The sequence below is a fragment of the Somniosus microcephalus genome, chromosome 3 (genome assembly GCF_052327205.1).
Source record: "Somniosus microcephalus isolate GS21.2 chromosome 3, FLI_Smic_1.0, whole genome shotgun sequence".
Classification (NCBI taxonomy): domain Eukaryota; kingdom Metazoa; phylum Chordata; class Chondrichthyes; order Squaliformes; family Somniosidae; genus Somniosus; species Somniosus microcephalus.
In genome coordinates, this window is record NC_140989.1 from 257,803,157 (window position 1) to 257,828,923 (window position 25,767).

The following is a 25,767-nucleotide window of genomic DNA, read 5'->3' on the forward strand; positions in this document are numbered from 1 at the left end:
TATTAAAGCATCATAGTTTACCACGTAAACTTAATCAGGTTTACAAGTCGAGTTTGCCGCAATTCACACCCTGCTCAGCAGCCTGTGCAGGAAACTGATGGGGAATTCCTTTATTATAGCCCAACACCACTTGCCTTAGAAACCCTCTTCTGGTAGTAAGAGCATTTTTATTTTTATTTTTACACATTTTTCTAACTGCATTTCTTCAAATTAGAATAAGTATGATTTAAAATCTTAATTTAGATTACACATTTTATGAAAAAAAGACTAGATTAAATCAAGCTAACACTTCCAAGATGGTTTCCAGAGAAAGCTTGTGACCATGCTGTGAAAGTTTATTTTAACAAAATCCCTTTCATAGCCTGTACAACATATTGCTCCTGAATTGGAGTGCTCATGTTCATCAACAGAGGACAGACTCATGTTGACACCTAGCCCCCTCGCCGATCAAAATATACAGTGACACGCATTGGCCACTATTGCAGATAGTGCTGCTATGAGAAGCATGACTGGGGGTAAGGAGAAGATAAAGTTTCAAAGAATGCAAACAACATTAGGAGGGCAAGTAAAATAGATCAGGGAATATTGGAAGATAATTGGGACAGTGTAGTCGCTGACGGGGGGACTGGATAGGCTGGGAGAGGGTACAGAAATTTAGTATTTTGTTATGCTTTTCTGCCTTCTTGATGCAGAAATAACTATATTTAACAAATACGTATGAGAAAGAGTGGGCGAGTTAGAGTTGCTGCAGTGCACCTTAACCCTGCTGGTCCTCTCGAACAACAGAAAAGACTGGAGCCCAATATAATAGCCAACTGATCACTGTTGTCTCAGACAGCTTGGAGACATTTGTCATAAATAATTATCAATTGTTTCATAAGCAGTTCCTTATTATTTGCAGTTCATTATTACAGGCTAAAACATTACATTAATTGCCATTGTTGGAAACTTGGGGGTGTGAATCCGGCTGCAAAAGTAAATTTTATTTTGTTTTAAATGTTTCATGCATGACTGTTTCAGTGTGAGGATTTTGATGTAAATTAACTGAATAATTATGAAATGCTTAAGAGGCAAGATTTAATATTTAGCGAAACAACACTGTAATTGCAATATGTTCATTTATTTGTTTTAGTTTTTGACCATAAACAAGAAAATGTTGAAAGCTACACAAGAGCATTTTTAGATTTGGAGCCCTCCAAATGCCAGAACTCCTAAAATAGGTTGTGAGAGCTCAGTGCTATCATTTACAACTGATAATTAGACCGTCGTGCCCACTTTGTGCATGTTTAGATTTTTGAGCATGTCCTCAATTTATGTTGAGCTGTGTGGTGGGTTGAGAGTGTACATGAAAAGCACATAGTTACAACATGGAAACAGACCATTCAGCCCATCCAGTCCGTGTCAGCGTTTAACCTCCATGCAAGTAAATAATTCTAATCACCTTTACCCCCCCTGCTTTCAATTCAATATAAAGCCAATTTTATTGCTTTAGTGTGGGCGGAAAGGTCCAGCGTCTTAGCAACTTTCCTTCAAAATTCTGCCTAATGACCTTTTGTGCAAGGCAGTACAATACACTTCAGGGTACTTGGCTCCTTTGACTTGCATTTTTGTGAACAATTTATTATTTAAACCTCAATTATTGTGGCACCTACTAAATAAACCGAAGGTCAGAGACAAGGTTAATTCCTCACTATCTGCTGTATCCTGAAAGTGGCCCATGTTCTCTGCCCAGAGCTCTCATTTTTAGAGCTACATTTACAAGAAGTCTCAAGCGCAGAAAACTAATTATTATAGACTGCCAGCAAAAGGCCAGCTGCGATCTGTGTAACTGATCATGACCCTGAAGTGAGTGTTACTTTCTGATGTCTTGCCTTGGAATTTTCAACCTGCTTTGGGGGGGGGGGGGGGGGGGGCGGAGCTTAGCAATCACAATATAGAATATGGTTAACCATATTTCAAGAAGAAAGAATTTGCATTGATACAGTGCCCTTCACATCTGTCTTAAGGAATCGGTAGATGTGGGAAGTAGGATGAATTACTGTGGATTTGTGAGAACACCTCTTTGGTAAACTATCAGAACTTTAAAGAACTGTCTGGTGTGGCATCAAGCCATACATACCTGGAAGGTCTAAGGGTTGATCCATGCTAAATTAGTTGATCTTGCCAATGGTAGTGATGGGCCACCATAATTGGTCTGTGACCCCCCAGGCTAAGGTGGAGAAAAATGAGCCAGTGTTCCTGTTTCTGCCAAGCACCTTGTGACCCCTGCTGGAAAGTTTGTGGTGGATTTTGGTCAAGAACAGGTTCAGCTGTGGGTCCCCCAACGGTTGATTAACCTGCTCACACTCACTGTCTTGGTTACAAGTGAAGAATGGCCATTTGAGCAAATTGTTAGAGGGCCAGTACCTGAAGAGCCATACCCTAGAAATAGACACCACTTTCAGGAATGACGGGCAGAGTAGACAGCGCATTTCTCCATAAAATATTAACAGGCACTCCTAGTTTAATGAGATTTTGATATTGTTCTCATAGGCTGATATCTGCAAATGAACACTGTTTACAGATTGCAGTAACCGATCGTGCGTTACCAATTCTCTTTAATCATGGAGCAAGGCAGAAGCCAGATCTGTGTAAATGCTGCACATGTTTATTAATACATTAAACGTCTTGCACATGATGTGCACTTCATAATTAGTTGCCCATAATCACGTTATTTGTCATGCCTGATTGTCACATTTCTGCTTTACTTTTATACTTGCCTTCCAAGCCGGAAACCTTACTTTTTTAACTGTGAGTTGGCTTTCCTTCTATGGTTTTGACACCTGCTGGAGCCCCAAACCCTCTTCAGACTGCACTCCAGGAGCTCCAGCCCTAACTGTCCAAGTTCTGGCCCCTGTGCTTACAAATGTTGAGAATCCACTATGAGTGGAAACTGGCTTTAAGTTGTTGGAACACTTTTGAAAAACTTTGTGCAAGTGATGGGGAGTGGCAAAAGATTAGGACATGGTGGAGAAAGAAAGTTAGGGTCTGGCTTTTTTTTCTATGAATGGGCAGTTTTCCCTATAGGACCTTTCCAATCTACAAGAAACCCTGTTTTCTTGTTTGCTGTTTTAATAAAGCACTGCTTTCCAGTATAGCCCTGTAAATTGTCAAATCTTTTGGAGGAGGATGAGGAAGGATTCTTCTTCATCCCTCTTCCCAACTATACCCACGGAACCACCACTCCCTCCCCCCACTCCCTTCTACTGGCTCTTGTATCCATTTGGCCCAAAAGCCTAATCCTTACTTCTTCCTCGCTCACATCTCACACCATCACTGCCCCATCAAGCCTTCTCCCTCCCTTCTATTTATCCAAATATACTCAATTTTCCATCACACATTTTCAATCATCATTCTCTTCATCATCCTAAATCCCTTTCTAGCTCCCGCCTCATCCTATCAATCACTTTCGAGCACACAACTTATTCACCAAACTCTCTGTAACCCACAACTTAACCATCTCCTCCATTCCCTAACCTTCCATTACTGCCCCACTCAACCCAAGTCCTCACTTTAATAATCACTTAAACTTACCACCATCAATATGACTACTGCTAACCTGTCTTTTCTCCTCGTTCCTCCACTAACAGTTTCTACCTCTTCAGCATTCAACCCAACCTCATCAACCATCCTGCACCTTCTGCCACTCACACATGCAATTTCGCAATCATAATGTAATCCAACATGATCCCATCTGTTGTGAGAATAAATCTTTCACTTGAAATACTATGCCTTAACTTTCTGCCTCATGACACTCCACTGTTGGGCGTGCACCAACATAAACGCAAACTGACACTCACAAACATTAAATTCGATGAATTTTGTTATTCTATCTATATACAAAATACATCTTATAAATTCTATCAAATGCACATGGTATATAAAAATATTTACTCTATATGTAAATTACACATACGTGTGTATGTATGTGTGTGTATACTTTAATTTGTTATTACATATATTTCACAATATTTTAACCCCATTCCCTTTATTCATAAAACCTTCCAAAATACAATTTCCTTTTTTCTGTTTATTAAATTAATTTCATTTGAATTTCTGTATAATTTCACTCCATCATTTACTCTCTTTAACATTCAATTCTTTGTCATAATCAGCAGTCCTTTTCATTTTCAAAGACATCTAAAATATGCCAGCACAATAATATTCTCCATTACAGCATATAATCTTCCTCCTTATCAAATAGCACATTGAGAAAATCTGTACGCATGGAATATAAGCCTAAAAATGGCACTAATGCACCCACAATAATCTTAAAAATGCAATTATTCAATCACTGTAAGTCAGTAGCCCTGATTATATTGTTGTATGGAATAAAACCGCATATCCTCTGACTCACTTTGAGCAATGCTACAAGAGATCTGTTAATAAAATAAAATTGATATCAAATGACTTAACTGCATGAACAACAGTTAATTTGTTTCTTTGTGGTTTAATGTTGGATTTTGAAGGTGAGCAGATACAGGACATTGCAGCTTTAACAGGAGGTTTGAAAACTACGCCCCCCCCCCCCCCCCCCACCGCAACGGAAAAATTGTCGCTGTTGAAATTGCTGTTTTTTAAATATTAGCCTTTTCTGTCCCTTTGGGAATCATAAGTGATTTTTTTAATACTGTAGCCAAAGAAATTCCATCAAGTCTCTCGTTTTTCATTTCTGTTTCAGGGATCGTGTTGTGGCAGTTTTTGTTCAAGGAGCTGCTTGGCAGTTCAAGGGATGGCCGTGGTTATTACCTGATGGATCACCTGTGGATATCTTCGCAAAAAGTAATATTTCTACTTTTATATAAGAAATAGGAACAGCAGTAGGCCATGCGGCTCCTCGAGCCTGCTCTGCCATTCAATAAGACTATGGCTGATCTTCTACTTCAACTCCACCTTCTCGCACTATTCCCATATCCCTTGATTCCCTTAATATCCAAAAATCTATTGCTCTCCTTCTTGAATATACTCAATGACTGAGCTTCCACAGCCCTCTGGGGTAGAGAATTTCAACGATTCACAACCCTCTGAGTGAAGAAATTTCTCCTCATCTCAGTCCTAAATGGCCAAATCCTTATCCTGAGACTATGCCCCCTAGTTCTAGACTCTCCAGCCAGGTGAAACAGCCTCTTGGCATCTACCCTGTCAAGCCCTCTAGGATATTTCAATGAGATCACCTCTCATTTTTCTAAACTCCAGACAATATAGCCCCATTCTACTCAATGTCATCTCATAGGACAGCTCTCTCATCCCAGCGCCAGGGACCCGGGTTCGAATCCGGCCTCGGGTGACTGTCTGTGTGGAGTTTGCACATTCTCCCCGTGTTTGCGTGGGTTTCCTCCGGGTGCTCCGGTTTCCTCCCACAGTCCAAAGATGTGCGGGTTAGGATGATTGGCTGTGATAAATTGACCCTTAGTGTTAGGGGAATTAAATACGTGGGGTTACGGGGATAGGGTGGGATATGTGTTGGTGTAGGGGTTACGGGGATCGGGTGGGATATGTGTCGGTGCAGGCTCGATGGGCCGAAATGGCCTCTATCTGCACTGTGGGGTTTCTGTGATTCTGAACCTTTGTTGCACCCCCCTCTAAGACAAGTATATCCTTCCTTAGGTAAGATCAAAACTGTACACACTACTCCAGGTGTGGTCTCACCAAAGCTGTATATAATTGCAGCAAGAATTCCTTACTCATATACTGCAAGCTCCTTGCAATAAAGGCTAACATACCATTTGCCTTCCTAATTGCTTGCTCTACCTGTATATTAACTTTCTGTGATTCATGTACAAGGACCCCCAAATCCCCCTGCATACCAGCATTTACTTGTTTTTCTCCTTTTTAAAAAAAAAAAAATTCTGCTTTTCCATTCTTCCAACCAAAGTTGATAATTTCGCATTCCCCCACATTATACTCCATCTGCCACCTTTTTGCCCACTCACTTAACCTGTCTATATCCCTTTGCAGCCTCTTTACGTCTTCATCACAGCTTACTTTCCCCACCTAGCTTTGTATCGTCAGCAAACTTGGATACATTACAATTGGTCCCCTCATCTAAGTCATTAATAGAGTGTAAATAGCTGAAACCTAAGCACTGATCCTGACAGCACTCCACTAATTACCCAAAAATGACTTGTTTATTTCTGCTCTCTGTTTCAGTCCGTTAACTAATTCTCATTCCAAGTTAATATATTACCCCCAATGCCACAAGCCCTTATCTTGTGTAACAACCTCTTGTGTGGCACCTTATCGAGTGCTTTTTGAAAATCCAAATATACTACATCCACTGGTTCCCCTTATCTATCCTGTTAGTTACACCCTCAAAAGCCTCTAATAGATTTGTCAAACTAGATCTCCCTTTCATAAAACCGTGTGGACTCCACCTAATCATATTATAGTTTAAGCAGTGGGTCTGCAATAACATCACTTTTACTCGAGTATTTAACAGTGCTAGCATCATCAAATTTCAGTATTTATTTGTAATTTGTATTTAAGACTGTCCATTGAGCCAAGAGCTAATTTTTTTTTAATAGTAACTGCAATTGAGTGCCAATCATTGGTAAACCCAACAAAAAATATATAGCTGGTGAATTCAGATCAGGCCCACTTTACACAACTTTCGAACTATTTATATTGCTCATTTATATCATACAATGCTGCTTAATATTTTATTGAAAATGCATATTATAGTAACAGACCTTCACTACATAGGAACAGGAGTAGGCCATTCAGCCCCTCGAGCCTGTTCCGCTATTCAGTTAGATCATGGTAATTTGTATCTCAACTCCATTTACCCACCTTGGTTCCATGTCCCTTAATACCCTTGCCTAATAAAAATCTATCAATCTCAGTTTTGAATTTATCAATTGACCTAGCCTCAACAGCTTTTTGGGGAAGAGAGTTCCAAATTTCCACTTTGTGTAAAGAAGTGCTTCCTCACGTCATCCCTGAATGGCCTGGCTCTAATTTTAAGGTTATACCCCCTTGTTCTGGATTTCCCCATCAGAGGAAATAGTTTCTCTCTACCCTATCAAATCATTTAATCATCTTAAATACCCATAGGTGATTTTTATTTTGTCTTGTATCCTTGTTAGTGTTTTGCTTTCTGCCTGTTTCAAGGTGCATCTACATTGGAAGTTTAGCATCAGTGCAAGGTGATTTTGGCTTCACACCAACACTAAATTTGCAGTGTAAATCTAGAGTCAGAAGGAGTAAGAACTGGCAATGCTGCATTTATGGCATAGGGTATAAAGCAGTATCCGACTTCTTGCACCTCATCAGTCAATTAAACTAGGTTTTAAGGCTATATCAATAATGCAGCTACAAGAACAAGTCAGCGGTCGGGTACTCTGTGACAAGTACCACATAAAAGGCTGGTTAACAAAATTGAGGCTCATGGAATAGGAGGGTCAGTGTCAGCTTGGATAAGAAATTGGCTTAAGGACAGAAAACAGCGAGTCGTGGTAAATGGTTGATTTTCATACTGGAGGATGGTAGACAGTGGTGTTCCCCTAGGGTCAGTACTAGGACCACTGCTTTTTTGATATATATAAATGACTTGGATATTGGAATACAGAGTCAAATTTCAAAATTTGCCGATGATGCCAAACTTGGATGTGTGGCAAACAGTGAGGATGATACCAATCGACTGCAACAGGACATAGAAAGGCTAGCAGAATGGGCAGACAAGTGACAGTTGGAATTTAATACAGAGAAGTGTGAGGTGATGCATTTTGGCAGAAGGGATAGGGAGAGTCAATATAGACTTAATGGCACATTTCTGAAGAGTGTGCAGGGACAGAGGGACCTGGGGGTTCATGTGCATAGATCTTTGAAGGTGGCAGGACATATTGAGAGAGTAGTTAGCAAAACATATGGGATCGTGGGTTTCATAAATAGAGGTATTGAATACAAAAGCAGGGAAGTTATGCTGAACCTTTATAAAGCTTTGGTTAGGCCACAACTAGAGTATTGCGTCCAGTTCTGGTCACCGCACTTTAGGAAGGATGTGAAGGTCCTTGAGAGGGTGCAGAGGAGATTTACCAGAATGGTTCCAGGGATGAGGGATTTTAGCTACAAGGTTAGGTTGGAGAAACGGGTTATTCTTCTTGAAGCAAAGGAGGTTGAGGGGAGATTTGATAGAGATATACAAGATTATGACAGGTTTGGATAAGATAGACAGAGAAAGGCTGTTCCCATTAGCTGATGGTACAAGGACTAGGGGACACAGATTTAAGGTTTTGGGCAAGAGATACAGGGGGGATGTGAGGAAGTACTTTTTTACACGAGTAGTAATGCCCTGGAACTCGCTGCCGACAAGGGTGGTGGAAGCGGAGACGATCAATGATTTCAAAAGGAAATTGGATAGGTACTTGAGGGAAATAAACTTGCAAGGTTACGGGGATAGAGTGGGGGAATGGGACTGAATGGTTTGCTCTACAGAGAACCGGCATGGACTTGATGAGCTGAATGTCCTCCTTCTGTGCCGTAATGACTCTATGGGCTAGAAATTCAGTGGGCTTTGCGCCCAGTTACCGCCCAAATAGGGTTTCTGCGCCAGTGTAAGAGGGTGCGCTGATATTCAGCGCTGCGGTAATGGCGGCGGTAGCCGGTAGCGCTGCGCCGACACCGATGACGTCATCGGTGTGCGCAGTGCCCCGGTTCCGCCCCGCTTCCGGCCCAAACCCCATATTTAGTTGCGGCCGCCTCTTCTGCAGCGGCCGCAAACAGCGATTGAAAAACAGGGCCGTACTGCTGCGCTACTGGGGCGCTTTAAGGTGGAGGTGTGGCTGGCCGCTTTTTTGGCGGCCGCCTGCCCGCACCTCCTTCCCCGGCCTCCTCCACCCCCCCCCCCCCCCCCCCCGCGCGGCATTGCCGGCTGCTTTCCACGAGCCCGGCACTTCTCCGTGGTGCCGGGCTCATTTGCCGGCACAATCCAGCGGCGATCTCGCTGTTGCAGGCACCTCCCCCTTAAGAGAAGGAGGAGGCCTGCAGTACCGCAGCCTGCCGCTCCGCAGCGGGTGGCGCAGCGGGGCCTACAGCGCAGAAATTCAGTTTCAGCGCCCCAAGCGGGGGCGGGCACACCCTGGAATAGCGCCCGGTTCCGACTTGGGGCGCAAAAGCCGAATATCTGACGGGCGCACCTGGCTCCGCGCGCAGCGCTAACTTTTGGCCGTTAGCCTGCTGGCGGGCCTTAACTGAATTTCTAGGCCTATGACTCTAAGTGGCTCATCTTCTAACCCCTCAAAACTTTCCCACCATCTACCAGGTTCAAATCAGTAGTGTGATGGAATATTCACCTGGATAGGTGCAGTGCAACAACACTCAGAAGCTCCACACCATGTAGGAAAGAGCAGTTTGCTTGATTGGTGTCCACGCTATAGGGATCAGTACGCAACCCTCTCCACCAGCACTGTGGCTCCACCGCAAACTACCTACACCTCAGCGGCTCACCGAGCTTATTCTGACAGCACCTCCTTGCCCCATGACTTCTACCACCAAGAAGGACAAGAGCAGTAACATAATAAGAACACGACCATTTTCAAGTTCGCCTACAAATACAGGAAACTTTGTGATATCCGGCACTAACGGGACCGGCGTGTTGCCGATCTATCAAAACTGCCGGACATACAAAGTTAATGTTGAAGCATACGGAGGTTTTCATCTCCGTATCTGACAACAAGCACTGTTGCAAGTCGGCTGCAGCTGCAAGCGTCTGTAGCTGCAGCTGTTGCTATAGCTACAGATCTTGCAGTGGCTGACTGGGGGGAAAAAAAGAATGAGATCTAAAAAAAACTTACAGAAAACGGCTCCTGATTTTTGCCGTTAGATCGAGTATTCCGGACATACAACCTCCGGATAAACCAAAGTTTCCTGTAGCACACCATCCTGAATTGAACACATACTTCCTTCATTGTCACTGGGTCAAAATCCTGGGATTTCCTACCTAATGCCATCATAGGAGCACCATATTATTAGGACTGCAGCAATTCAAGAAGGCTTCCCACCACCACCACCTCAGAGTAATTAGGGACAGACAATAAATATGGCCTTGCCACCGTCACCCACATCCCAAGAACTTTTTCTTAATGTGGATTTATTTCTGTTTAGGAAAAATCCACTTGTTGAGAAGTGGGACAAAAACTGAAGTGTTCATGCACATTCAAAGTCGCAATATAATATAGAAACAGAAGAATTCAGTGAATATTTGAAATGTTTTTAAACAAAAGACAAGTCCAAGGTTTCACAAGAAACCCATTCTGAACTGTTCCACCGGTTTGCTTTCCAGCAGTTACATCAAGGAGAAGGCCTTCTCAGGGTAACTGGAGAAAGACAATAAAATGTAGCCTTGCGAGCCTAACCAACATCTCAATCGATTTTTTTTAAAACACTGCTGCTCTATTACTTAAAAAAAAAAGAGTAACTTAAGTTAGACAAAAAATGTGTAGGAGTATTGCACCGTTGTTTAAATTTTATTTTCTTCCCCAGTTTCTGCTTTCATCACCCCCTCTTACAACAGTTGGCTTGTAAGCAAACTGTTCCCAGGCCCCTACTCTTGAGCTGGGTACTAGGCATTGCAAAAGTATTGGTTGGTGTACGTTCTGAGCTTTCCCTTATTGTGAGGAAACAGCTTGCTTTCTCATTCTACCTCATTTCTGATTTAGATGACTTAGCAACTTGTTAACATACTTGTTCCTACCACCGTGGCTGCAGTGTGTACCATCTACAAGATGCACTGCAGCAACTCGCCAAGGCTTCTTCGGCAGCACCTCCCAAACCCACGACCTCTTCCACCTAGAAGGACAAGGGCAGCAGGCGCATGGGAACACCACCACCTCCAAGTCACACACCATCCTGACTTAGAAGTATATCGCCGATCCTTCATTGTCGCTGGGTCAAAATCCTGGAACACCCCCCCCCCCCCCCCCCCCGCAACAGCACTGTGGGAGTACCTTCACCACACAGACTGCAACGGTTCAAGGCGGCGGCTCACCACCACCTTCTCGAGGGCAATTATGGATGGACAATAAATGCTGGCCTTGCCAGCGACGCCTACATCCCATAAATGAATTAAAAAAAACTCTGTAGCACGGTGGCATAGTGGTTAGCACTGTTGCCTCACAGCGCCAGGGACCCGGGTTCGAATCCGGCCTCGGGCGACTGTCTGTGTGGAGTTTGCACATTCTCCCCGTGTTTGCGTGGGTTTCCTCCGGGTGCTCCGGTTTCCTCCCACAGTCCAAAGATGTGCGGGTTAGGTTGATTGGCTATGATAAAATTGACCCTTAGTGTTAGGGGGATTAAATACGTGGGGTTACGGGGATAGGGGTGGGATATGTGTTGGTGTAGGGGTTACGGGGATCGGGTGGGATATGTATCGGTGCAGGCTCGATGGGCCGAAATGGCCTCTATCTGCACTGTGGGGTTTCTGTGATTCTGTGAGTGTGTTAATGCAAGGATGTCCATCCTGTGACCCTAGAGCCACATATGGCCCACAAGCTCTGGCAATCTGGCCCTTGGAACCCAAGCAGCTAAGGCCTGTTTGCACTTGTATTTCTTATTTGATGCTGTGTCCCATTTGAATTTTTTGGGCATGAAAGTCTAAAAAACTGTTTTTAGTCCAGTTGCCTGTAGTTGATGAACCTTAATCACAGTATCAAGATCTATTATTATTGATAACTCCTGATATATGCAAGTTATTGGGAACATGAATTTAAAGAATGAACAATGACCCCAAGGCACCTACGCAACCCACAAAGACAAGAGACAGGACACTCTTGTTTAGTGAGCGAATTCACCACCAAGTCATCAAAGATTCTATATCCTTTTTAAAAAAAAAAATTAAAAAATTTAACAAAGGATTTTTTATATTTTTTAAAAAACCACACCATACAAAATCAATTACCTGAAATTTAATAAAGTGATTGTGACATTTTTTTTGAGTGTTCTATTGTTAATTTCTCCTTGAAGGGAAAGTGAATCCCCATGATGTGTAAAAACTTTAAAGCTGCATTTCATCATTAATGTGCAAGGATACAGTTATTTCTTCTGAACATTTAAATGTGCATATTGTGATTGTTGATGAGGCTTTTCTAGGTCAGCATGCAATCAAATTTTAGCTAAGTGCAGTGCATAACTTTATTGAAATGCTTCCCAAAGCACTTAGTCTAATCTATTTAGATTACATTGCTAAAATGCGCATGTATAATAATTATGAAAAGACCAGTATTATGCGAGACACTGCAGTGCACTTTGTTTTACAGCCCCCTGTCCAAATAACTTGACCTACTCCACATTTAAGCATATGTGAAAATTAATTGTAGAAAACCTGGGGGGGTTGCTGCAAAATTAGATTTAGACTATATTTGACCTTTGTATAATATTATGATTTCTTCCTGTAATGCCTTTAACTTTACTAGGTTCTGTGTGTTCAGATCACTGGGTAAAATTTAACAGCATTCAGACTGTAAAATGTTAAGAGCTAGTTGGGATCTTATTTCTGTTGTTGAATTTACATCTTAAAAATACCCGCCTGAGCCAATAGACAGTTCTGTTGTACTATTGAGGTAACTATGATTTGGTAATGTCTTTGGATTGTGCAGCTCTAACTTAAATGCATCTCACTGGCATGTTTAATTACATGGAATGTATGCCAGCCAGCAGCAAAATATCATAAATATCTTTAGGAGTGAACCTGACCGAATAATTCATAAGTGATTAAAACCCTAATTGAGTTCTGATCAGCGTCGTAAGTAGAGATATTTATCATATCTCACTGCTGGTCATTATTTATTTATATAGGCGGTCACAAATTACATATTTTAAACAAACTTAAACTTTTAGTGCTGATACGAAGGATATCCCCACAGCTCCCAGGCCACATGTGGTAGTGCATATTTAATAGGAACAGGAGTAGGCCATTCAGTCCCTCGAGCCTGTTCCACCATTCAATTAGATCATGACTGATCTGTACCTCAACTCCATTTACCTGCCTTTGCTTCAAATCCATTAATACCCTTACCTAATAAAAATAGATCTCGGTTTTGAATTTTTCAATTGACCTCCAGCCTCAAAAGCTTAATCTAATGCTAATTGTGAAACCAGAAATCTGCACAAGTTATTTTCTATCCAGGTTCCTGGATTATAGAGCTGATTTGACTACAAACAGCTGTCAGAAAGAAAATGCCTCAATTTTGTTGGTGATCAACCTCAGGGAATGATTTAAAAAACATTTTTTAAAAAATCAAATCTTGAGTTCTGTGTAGAGTAACCTGACTGGAGGCTGAAGAGATAAAATACTTGACTTCCAACATATGATCATGTGGTACATACAAGGCGCTTGCTCACTCGCATACTCTGGTAACTTTTGCCAGTTCTAAATCAGGCCACAATGCTAGCTAGATGGTGCAGAAAGGACATGTTCATTTTGGGTACTTGCATAGATTTAGAATTTTTTAAGTTGATATAGTATATGGTACACTTGTGCAGTACCTAAGGATGCACATATAGTCCTTGAATAGCTGGGACCCAGGTGTCCTGAATTGAGACAGTTCAAGACTTGACTGACTTAATTATACTGCTAAGCATATTGGTAGCGCTCTTGTCTCTGAGGCAAAAGGTCGCTGTAAAGCACTTTGGGACGTCCTGAGGTTGTGAAAAGCGCTTAATAAATGCAAGTTCTTTCTTTAAGACTTAACTTAATATAATTTTGTTACACATGGATTAATGGCTGCATGCACCACTCTTTCCTAGTCAAGGCATTCCATCTCAAGTATGATGAAATGCGTCTGGATCCAAATGTTCAGAAATGGGATGTGACTGTGCTGGAACTGAGCCACCACAAGCGCCATCTTGACAGAGCTGTTTTGCTACGTTTCTGGGAGACTTTGGACAGGTGAGTAGCAGATAAATTATAACTGCAGCATTGGCCATGCATTTGTTGGGATAAGTCCAATACCACTTGCATTGAGACCCAAAGGAAATGTATATTTATTATACTCGGATTGAATTTATATAACACACTTATCATGTCTTTCAGAAATGAATTAAAGAACTTCATATACAATAAGTTATTTGTCACAACAGTAACTGGTATTGTGTAGGCAAATGTGGCAGCCATTATAGGCCCAGCAAAGTCCCAGAAACAGCAATGTCTGATTTGGTGGTGTTGGTTGACGATAGAATGTTGGCCAGGGCACCAGGAGAATTCCCTGTGCTCCTTCCAATTATACTGTGAAATCTTACGACCTGGATTTTCCTCTGAATTGCTGCACATTTTGGGATGACAATCGGAGGAAAATGGGTTCTTAAAGGCTACTGCCACAAATTCATCGCAAAAAAACTGCACCTGAATTCTCAACAACTTGTATTTATATAGCACCTTTAACATAGTAAAATGTCCCAAGGCACTGCACAGGAGCATTAAAAGACAAAAAATTTGACACCGTGCCACATAAGGAGAAATAAGGGCAGGTGACCAAAAGCTTGGTCAAAGAGTTAGGTTTTAAGGAGCATCTTAAAGGAGGAAAGAGAGGTAGCGAGGCAGAGAGGTTTAGGCAGGGAATTCCAGAGCTTACAGCCTAGGCAACAGAAGGCATGGCCACCAATGGTTGAGCGATAATAATCAGGGATGCTCAAGAGGGCAGAATTAGAGGAGCGCAGATATCTTGGGTGGGGGGGGAGAGTTGTGAAGCTGCAGGAGATTACAGAGATAGGGAGGGGCGAGGCCATGGAGGGATTTGAAAACAAGGATGAGAATTTTGAAATCGAGGCGTTGCTTAAGCGGGAGTCAATGTAGGTCAGCGCGCACAGGGGTGATGGATGAACGGGACTTGGTGCGAGTTAGGACACGGGCAGCTGAGTTTTGGATGACCTCAAGTTTACGTAGGGTGGAATGTGGGAGGCCAGCCAGGAGTGCGTTAGAATAGTCAAATCTAGACGTAACGGAGGCATGGATGAGGGTTTCAGCAGCGGATAAGCTGAGGCAAGGGCGGAGATGGGCGATGTTACGGAGGTGGAAGTAGGCGGTCGTAGTTATGCTGCGGATATGTGGTCGGAAGCTCATTTCAGGGTCAATAATGGCACCAAGGTTGCGAACAGTGTGGTTCAGCCTCAGACAGAGGTTAGGGAGAGGGATGGAGTCAGTGGCTAGGGAACAGAGTTTGTGGCGGGGACCGAAAACAATGGCTTTGGTCTTCCCAATATTTAATTGGAGAAAAATTCTGCTCATCCAGAACTGGATGTCGGGCAAGCAGTCTGACAATTTAGAGACCGCGGAGGGGTTGAGAGAAGTGGTGGTGAGGTAGAGCTGGGTGTCGTCAGCGTATATGGAAACTGCTGCTGTGTTTTCAGATGATGTCGCCAAGGAGCAACATGTAGATGAGAAATAGGAGGGGGTTAAGGATAAATCCTTGGGGGACACCAGAGGTAACGATGCGGGAGCGGGAAGAGAAGCCATTGTAGGTGATTCTCTGGCTACGATGAGATAGATAAGAATGGAACCGGGCAAGTGCAGTCCCACCCAGCTAGACGATGGTGGAGAGGCGTTGGAGAAGGATGGAGTGGTCAGCCATGTCAAAGGCTGCAGAGAAGTTAAGAAGGACGAGGAAGGCAAGTCTACCTTTGTCACAGTCACAAAGGATGTCATTTGTGACTTTGATGAGAGCCGTTTCGGTACTATAGCAAAAGCAGAAACCTGATTGGAAGGATTCAAACATGGAATTGCGGGAAAGATGAACACAGATTTGGGAGGCAACAACACGTTCAAGGACTTTGGAGAGGAAAGGGAGGTTGGAGATGGGGCGGGGCAGTTTGCAAGAACGGAGGGGTCAAGGGTTGTTTTTTTGAGGAGAGGGTGATGCCGGCAGATTTGAGGGAAAGGGCGACAGTACCTGAGGAGAGAGAACCGTTAACAATGTCAGCTAAACATGGGACCCAGGAAAAGAAGTTGGGTGGTCAGCAGTTTGGTTTATCCTCCCGAAAAACCACCAGTTTCCTTTAAGGCCCACCTTAGGCCCATGCCGATGGATTTAAGTGTAGTCAGTGGGGGGTGGGCAGAGCTAACTCCCAACACCTCGGTACCCTCCAGTTCCTCTGTCTTTACTTGAAACAACAACAACATTCACTAGGAAGTCCCAACAACGTTTATTCTCCCTTTCTACAACAATTTGTAACACCGTGACTACCCTCTCTGCCAGCTTACTTGCTCTAGTTCCTAATCTTCTATTACAATAAAGCGCTCCCTTAATGGCATGAGGTTAAGCAATGGGTGACTGCTGTAGTTCCCCTGGAGACTTGGATAGCTGAGGTGACTCTCGTAGCAGGGTAGTTGCTGTTCCATAGGGACCAGCTGGTGCTTGCAGTAGCCAGGGGTGCCAGGCCCATGTCTGAAGCTCCCTTATGCGATGGCATTGGAGGGGGCCTTTGGAAGTGGGCTCACTGGCACTGTCCAGAGAGACACTGACATCCTTACCCACTCCTTACAGTTCACTGGTGCTGGGCACAGGCTCAGAGGTGCTACTGGTTGATGTCATCATAGACCAAATGGTCCCAGTGAAACTGTTGTGTTCAAAACATCTATTGAAGCATTGGTATCTACCACTCCAGAAGCCACCAAAGTATTTAGAAGCTCTTCCTCGCATCTTGATGCTGCAGCAGTTGCCCAGGCAATCACAGTCTCCGGGGTACTCTGCACATCATCAGGAATGTATTACAGATGTGGGTGGTGGAATATCCCACTTATCCATCATCTCACCCATATGCATAGAAACAGTCTCTGCTGCCTGCATACGAGATCATTGCTCCCAAATCATTTTTCTTTGAAAGTTCTAGGTCCTTAGGCTGCTCAGCCCCTCTCCTCTCTCTTTCTCCCCCCCCCCCCCCCCCCCCAACCGACTACACCCAGGTTCTCATTTTCATTAATGCTCAGTGAATCACCCAACGATCCACCTCCACTAACACATTAGAAAATGCGGGAGTCCTTCCAGCTGCTGACGTCCCGGGGGCTGTTGCTTCTTCTGCCACCTTGCTGAGAAGCGAGGTTGCCTTTTAACTGGTGCTGCAACAGAACAGTATTTCCATCCCTTCCAAGCTGCCCTGGGCCAATAAAAGGTAGTTTTCTGGCCTCCAAGCTACCCTGGGTGGCTAATAATACTGGATGAGCAGAAATTTCCTCCAATTAAATATCGGGAAGACCGAAGCCATTGTCTCTGATTCCGGCCACAAATTCCGTTCCCTAGCCACCGACCCCATTCCTCTCCCTGGCAACTGTCTGAGGCTGAACCAGACAGTTTGCAACCTTGGTGTCGTATTTGACCCCGAGATGAGCTTCCGACCACATAGCCTCTCCCAACACCAAGACCACCTATTTCCACCTCCGTAACATTGTCCGGCTCTGCCCTTGCCTCAGCTCATCTGCTGCTGAAACCTTCATCAATGCCTTTGTGACCTCTAAACTTGACTATTCCAATGCTCCCCTGGCCGCTCTCCCATATTCCACCCTCCATAAACTGGAACTCTACTGCCCGTGTCCTAACTCACACCAAGTCCCGTTCACACATCATGCCTGTGCTTGCTGACCTACATTGGCTTCCAGACCAGCAACACCTCAATTTTAAAATTCTCATCCTTGTTTTCAAATCCCTCCATGGCCTCTCCCCTCCCTATCTCTGTAACCTCCTGCAAGCTTCCCAGATCTCAGCGCTCCTCCAATTATGGCCTCTTGCGCATCCCTGATTTTAATCACTCCACCATTGGCAGATGTGCCTTCAGCTGCCTAGGCTCTGGAAGTCCCACCCTAATCCTCTCTGCCTCTCTCTCCTTTAAGACGCTCCTTAAACCCTACCTTTTTAACCAAGCTTCTGGTCATCTGCTGTAATATCTTCTTATGTGGCTCAGTGTCAAATTCTGTTTGATAACACTCCTGTGAATGCCTTGGGACATTTTACTAAGTTATTGGTGATATATAAATGCAAGTTGTTGTTGTTGGGAGGAAATTGTGATTGGTCAGCGCAGCGACAGTTTCGCTTTGGCAGATGTTCAGACTCCCCCACCGCAAATCTGCCAATGGTGCTGGAAAAATCGAGGCCAAAATATCCACTCGAAGCACCAGATGAGGCAGATGGAGCCTCCATTTAACTTCTTACCACTGCAGCACTTCTTCAGTACTGGTGAATCAGCCTACTGCTCGAGTCCTGGAGTACGTTTTGAACCTGCAACCTTCAGATTTATTTTAATTTTTTTTTAAATCCTGTTGTTAATGGGCCTTACAAACCGAGATCAGTCTTAAGAACAGTTTAGTTGGCGTGTAATCACCTTGTATATGTAATACCTAAAATAGGTCTAAAATAAAATTGCGAATCTGTCCACCCTGACAAAATAACAGTCAAGAGTAGGAGATCCTCTGGTTGGCTGACTTCTCAGTAGCTATATATGAGATTCTTCAATAATGCATCTATCAGTAATGCAGAGTTATCATTAATTCCATCATTGTGTAGTGCTTTGCCTACAAACTTGCTGATATCTTGCAAGACACTTAATGCCCCCTTAACTATTTTTAATCTTAGTCGACCTAGATTCTTCCAGCAAAGAAAATTTGACACAAAATTGTGCAGAATAATCTTTTTGGCAATCTATCAAGTTAATTCATTTCCTAAGTGCAGTAACCCCTGGTACATAATTTATGGGTCCCTCATAAATGGCGAAGCCATGAAAAATCCTCTTTATAGAAAGTCTTTGGGTACAGCATGTTTTTTATATGGCTTCCAAAGAATGTGTTTTCTTAGTGTGGGTTGGGGTGGGGCGTGGGCAAGCTGAGCGTGCAAAGTTGAGGTGCATTATTGTTCACAAAATCGGTGTAAATAAAATGTTGAAATGATTGAAAAGAAGAAACCAATAAGGATTCCCGGGGGTTCTGTTTTCTCTTGGTAGAATTGAAACTGGGATGATTTGGGTATTTATGAAGGAAATAGATGAGGTAGAAATTAGATTTTTTTGTGTTGGAGAGAACTGTAAAACACAATGAAGCACAATGAGTATGCATACAGTTAAAACATTCAGGACAGGCTGGTTGGGTTCCTGGTTATCGAGAGTAGAGGGTATAATTCCCAGAATTTGTGTGCTTTTTTGTTTTAAATTCTGTTTTGCTTTTTTTTAACATCCAAATTGATAGCTGTTCCGTTGAAATGAATGTTAGCCTCAAAATGAAGGAAAATCAACCCAATTTATAATCTGCAAGTCTGAAACTTAAGGGGGGCAAAATTCCCCATGAGAGCCATTTGGGGCGCTAACTGCAAAAAGTTTGAAAAGTTAGTGCCCGCTGCTAATGATTCTGAGCCTCACCTAAATTCCCTGACATCGCCCCAGGAAGGGAGAGGGGTGCTAAATCAAGCGCTAATGTTCTCAGTGGGGCGCTACAGGGGCACTAACACCAGAGAGCCGCCGAATTTCAGGTGAGTTCCAAACAGATTTGATCACTTGCGCTGCTTCTTTGCAGCTCTTAAAGGGGAGGTCTGATCATTCACCAGATGCTCATTTGCAGCTCTGCTTGCTTCGAGGAGAACAGACACACACTGCAGATCCTTTTCATTGCTCTGAGAAGAACTGCCTAATAACCAACAAATCACACCTTATATGATTCCTTATTCAACAGCAAACTCTGAAACTTCAGAAACGCTTCCAATAATCAAAAGGGCTCTTTGCTTCTGAGCAGCAAAAAGTTCGATGTCCTGGCCGACACAAACAACAACCAGAAGTGGACGCCTTTAAATAGCGCTCCTCCACAAGCCTCCTGACTGGAAAATACCTGCCGAACCTGTCGCTAAAAAAGAGGCGTACAGGCAGGCGAAAAACAGGAATTTTGCATCAGAAGCGTTAATGGGACAATGTGCCCAGAGAACCGGTGGCGCCACCGCTAACCTCCTGCCAAATTTCACGGGGAATTTCACCCCCATGATCTTTAATAAAAATGGATGCACAGAAAATACATATTTTCACATCTTGAGAGCCATTTTAATTCTCTGTGCACAAAAGGCTATTAAAATAAAAAGATCTTAAAAGTTTATTGATGTTTCTGGTGGCTAGCTCTCAGCTTTGTTTTTATTATGCTGGTTTTAGTTTTTAAATGCAGCTTTTATGGGCTGAACAATAAGTGATTAGTTCAGTTTAATAAGGCTAGAAAGACATGGATAGACACTGTGCTAGAGGACAACTGCAACAAGTAGACTACATTTATACAGTTAGGTTCCGATGAGAATCCATTAGTTTATTATCTTGAATTGAATGTTTAACAACCAAATATTTTATTTTTATTCACTTTTACTATCAATTGTTAGAAGAGATGCAATACTGAAGGTTTTCAGGTGAACCAGTCTGTTCATTTGTTGTAATTACAAGTCATGAGCTGAGGCTTTTGAGATAAGGGCTGATGTATTTGCACAGAATGCCTTCCTGCTGGTGTGCTTATCTCTTCAGCTCCATTTCTAGAGCTCATTGTGCTACACAGCAGGTTGTACAACACATTTTGCATGCAAGTCATTGTCCAAATTCAGCCCTTGGTGCCGTACCATAAACCATTCAGCTAGGACTTCAAGGACATGTCAATATGTAGAAAACTGCAATGCGCCATCATTTATACCTAAAGGTTGTGCCTATTTCTCGAGGGAGAAAGCATGATGTGCAAATTGTCAGTATTGGATTCTTTCATTTGATTTACTTGAGCCCACTTTTGTTGCTGCAACCACATAGTTCTTTGAATTAGTATTAATATGCTGCAATGAGTTTTTGTAACTTCAGTAATTCTGGTTGTGACAAGTGCATTTTCTTTTTATTAACACAACAGGTACATGGTGAAGCACAAATCCCACTTGAGATTCTAAGTTGTCTGAAGCTCCGTGGTTGCTGCCATTCATTTCTGGGAGGTTGGAGGAGATCTGCAAGAGACACATCTGTCTTGGGACTAAACTGTTTCATCGGCATGTCTGCGTTTGTCAAGAGCTGTGGCAGTACAGTATGGGTCAACCTGACATGTCTCGTATGCGATACTTGTTGGAAAATTTTTATTGCATTGGGGAATTGATGTCTGCAACAATTAGACATAAACAATTGTGCTTAAAGTACCAGTTTTCCAATGGTAGATTGTCTTCTAGTCTGCAAACTCAAATTTGTATTTTATTCTATAGTGAGTGTTTATTTTTAATTTTAATTTTCAGGCAGCACTTTTTTTTTAATTTTACCCCATCCTTTTTTTCCAACTTTCTTTTTAAATACAATTGTTGAGTGCGAGCTGCAAATTGTATATCATCACTGTTGTGGGTGGGGATTTCTTCAAACAGTTCTTCTCAGGTAGAATAAGTGGTAAGACAGCCATAGATGACATAGGTTGACTTATTTCTTTTCTTGTTTTTGTAAAATATTATTACAAAATTATACATGTAAGTGCAGCTGCCTTGAGCTGTGATGGGGCTTGAACAATCACTTGGTTATTGTCAAGAATGTAGGCAATGAGGAAAAAAAAACATAAAAAGGTCCATTATTCCTATTATGGAAAGATTAATTGGAAGCCCTGAGCTTTAGAGCATTGACTGAAAAGGTAGGTAATAATGGCCTGTAACTTTGAAACCTATTGTATGTACTTGGCTTTCTAAGCACGAATGTGAAAAGCTGATAGTGTACTTTCAAGTTCTGTACTACAAACTTCTTAAAAGTCCATCTAGTGCCGACATAGAAATGATTAAGAATCCAGTTGTGCTGCTTGCTGACATGAGATAAATATATTACATAAAGTACCATTTTGTTGCTGTTTTCATTACACTTCCATCAGTGTGCTGAAAGAGTTCACATTTATTTCACTCTTCTTTAGGGAAAAAAGGAAGGGATTTTTGTTGTGGGCAGAATCATCATTCATTCAACCTCTGAAATGCAAGCAGTACCAGTAATACTTATATAGAGCTGACGGCAATGAGCATTTTTAAAATTAATGGCTAGGATAGTGCTTTGAAAATTTAATATAGCAAGGTTTGCCTCATTGTGATGCATAGCAGGAGTCACACTGATGCAATGTATTTATTTAAATAGTGATCATAAATAATAAAAAAAACAACTGATATAGCAAACTGTTGGCTCAGCTGATAAATTACATAAGGGAAATGTAAAGTACTTTACAGTGATGCAACCACAGTATGGGATAGTGCCAAAATGAACAACAACAATCTATTTCCTGATGTGAAACTCAGTGTCTTAAGATAAAAAAACTTTAGCAAACTATCTGATTTAGCAAAGATGCCTATTTGAAGGTGTTTATAAGGGCCCTGGGACAAAATCATTTACCTCCCTCATGTCACACCAAGGATTATTTAATGCTGTTATCTGGTTTGAACTGGAAACTAGTGTTCTACATTCTACCCTACAACATGTTCTGCAGCGAGTAGAGATCCTGCCATTTAGATGTTTGAAACCCAGTCGGATAGATGGATTTTTGGTTTTAACTGCTGGGTTGGATAACCGGAAATAAAGTGCCAATGACACTGAAGCTCGAAAAAAATCACCAGTACAAATAGGATAAACAATATTTATTTAGTAAGAGTGCTGTGCTCTAAAACTTGAAAATAACTTTGATGTGTTGAGTAAATGTAACAGTATCCAAGGTCAAATGTCAATCGTGATACAGTTTGGAGAACAATGAATAACACTGAATACAGTAACTGTTATGTCAATAATGCTGTCTTTTCAGTGAAGCTTGTAAAAACTGAATATTACACTGCTCTTATCTATTACTGACTGAATAATAGACAAGACCGTATCCCACCTACATAGGTTGGAAGGAAAAATCCAGTTCATAACCAAAAATGTTTTCAAAAATGGTCTAAATTAAACATTAAAATTGTTCATTTACATTGAAATTTGATAGCAGCTATTATGTCGCAAGGTAAAAGCGAAACAAATTAACAACAGAGTTGAATGACGATGTTCACTTCAGCATTAAATTACCTACTGTAAAGTCCTTGATGTAGCCGCATTTGGGTGAGCAATTGTACAGGCTTCATGAGAAAACAGATGCCAGACCAGCTTTCATAAAATTGCTGACCAAGAGTGGTGGGCTTGGAAAAGAATTCACAGCAATATTGGGAAGACTTGACTGCTCTGCGCCACCCTGAAGAATGAATAGGTTGCATGCTTCCTGGCATCACTAGTTGTGAGTTATTTTCAGTATCTCACCACTCTCAATTTGCTAATTCACTTTATATTTCATGGTAAAATTTGTACGATGCAATTTTAAGTCTACATTTTCACAATTAAAAACATTGACAATTTCACTGCACATTTGCTGAAGGTTATTTGACATCAGCATTAGAAACATAGAAACATAGAAGATAGGAGCAGGAGTAGGCCATTCGGCCCTTCGAGCCTGCTCCGCCATTCAATGAGATCATGGCTGATCACCCAAATTCAGTACCCTGTCCCTGCCTTCTCCCCATATCCCTTGATCCCTTTAGCCTTAAGAAATATATCCAACTCTTTTTTGAATATATTTAATGAACTGGCCTCCACCGCCCTCTGTGGCAGAGAATTCCACAGGTTCACCACTCTCTGGGTGAAGAAATTCCTCCTCATTTCAGTCCTAAATGGCTTACCCCTTATCCTTAGACTATGACCCCTGGTTCTGGACTCCCCGGCCATCATAAACGTCCTTCCTGCATCTAGTCTGTTCAGGCCTGACAGAATTTTATAAGTTTCGATGAGATCCCCTCTCAATCTTCTAAACTCCAGTGAGTATAAGCCCAATTGACACAATCTCTCCTCATACGTCACTCCTGCCATCCAAGGTATCAGCCTGGTGAATCTTCGCTGCACTCCTTCCATGGCAAGAACGTCCTTCCTCAGGTAAGGCGACCAAAATTGCACACAGTACTCAAGGTGCGGTCTCACCAAGGCCCTGTACAACTGTAGCAAGACATCCTTGTTCCTGTACTCGAACCCTCTTGCTACGAAGGCCAACATACCATTTGCCTTCTTAACCGCCTGCTGCACCTGCATGCTTACTTTCAGCGACTGGTGCACAAGAACACCCAGGTCTCTTTGCACTTCCCCTTCTCCCAATCTATTGCCATTCAAACAATAATCTGCCTTCCTGTTTTTGCCACCAAAGTGGATAACCTCACATTTATCCACATTATAGTGCATTTGCCATGTTTCTGTCCAAATCGTACTGGAGTTTCACGACATCCTCCTCACAGCTTACCCTCCCACCCAGCTTTGTCGTCTGCAAATTTGGAGATATTACATCCAATTCCCTCGTCCAGATCATCATTAATATATATTGTGAACAGCTGGGGTCCTAGGACCGATCCTTGCGGTACCCCACTAGTCACTGCCTGCCAGATTGTAAGATAACCAATTGGTAACATACTGCACCTCAAATCACATGTGTAATATGAATTGAAGTTGATCTAAATCTTCACTGCATTTATCAATATTCATTGTACCATCTAAACCTATGTAGTTGTTGTTTATTCAGCAGAATAAGGGTTGATGTCTGCCTTACTGTAAATTGTCCTCCAAAAAATATGAGGTCATTGTGTGCGTGTTCATTACTTAATGTACCTGCTGTAATGGTTTAGTTAAATTAACCTCTTTGGATCTTATTACTATTAATGTCAACAATATTAATCTGTTTGCTTTCAACTGTTTCGCACAATAGTTCAAGTAATGTGAAGTCATGGGCTGTAACATAAGGCAGTGAAGTGAGCAGCTCCTGCTCATTGGTGGCACATGGTATCCTTTTTCCAGTTTTTAAATTAAAAAAATTTGTATATATCTTTTTTCCTTTTTTTGTAGTGAGGGATATACAACAAAAGGCTCTATTTTCACAAGTAGGGTTTTTTGTACCAAATGTTACACATGGAAAACACAAACTGTAGCTTTCACAGATATGCATAAAACTGCAATTTGTGAGTGGTTTTGTGCAGGGTTCCGAACCATACTTATCCGTTACTTTACAGTTAGATATGTGGTACGGTCACACTTGTGCTGTTATGGTTCATTACAAATGGAGCCAGAAGCGCACATTAAAAATGACCAAAAATGGAATAAACTAGAACACACACACACCCTTTGGGAAAGGGGGAAGTTTTAAAAGAAATGGATTTTTATTATATGACAATTAAATAAAATGATGTAAAATTTAAAATAGCTTTCATTTTGCAATTCATTTGTGTCATTTCATTGGTAACATAAAAATATTTTGCTGCTAATTAGTATTTTACACCAATACCGGCTTTTAAAAATCACAAGTTCTCCTTTTATGTGTCTCTGTTGGCACTGATTAAAATGGTACAAAAGCATTACATTTGCACATATCGACCAATTGTAAATGCTGCACAAGCACAGGATGTGCAAAGAAGTTCACAGATGCTGTTGAGTGGCTACAAAATGGACCCAATAGTAGGGCACAACTTGTACATATATTATGAAGAGAAAATGACGTAAATTCAATCACACTGAATATTGTAGAACTAGCAGTCTTGGGCCTAGAAATTCAGTTGTTCGCACCAGCCGCTAGCACCTTAGGAGGAGGAGAAGTGGGGTGCTAGCGCCCAGGCGCGGCGCGATCTGCACCTCTCGCGAACTTCAGTTGAGTTTAGCAGCGGCGCAAAACCTTTGCGCGCGCTCAGCTGCGCACGCAGATCCTGACGTCATTTCATGGTGCAACGCCCTTTGTGCGCCCCGAACCGGAAATTCAGTGGC

The 25,767-nt window shown here is 42.2% G+C and overlaps 1 protein-coding gene across 1 annotated transcript in view; it reads left to right on the forward strand.

Moving 5' to 3' along the window:
- cdc73 (cell division cycle 73, Paf1/RNA polymerase II complex component, homolog (S. cerevisiae)) overlaps positions 1-25,210 on the forward strand; it is a 498,975-nt gene extending 473,765 nt beyond the window's left edge. Inside the window, exons 18-20 of the mRNA XM_085982387.1 lie at positions 4,721-4,821; positions 13,780-13,921; positions 20,864-25,210. Coding sequence (XP_085838513.1) covers positions 4,721-4,821; positions 13,780-13,921; positions 20,864-20,900 — 280 coding nt within the window. The 3' untranslated portion in view covers positions 20,901-25,210. The remainder of the gene's footprint in view (positions 1-4,720; positions 4,822-13,779; positions 13,922-20,863) is intronic.
- Positions 25,211-25,767: the final 557 nt, after the last annotated feature.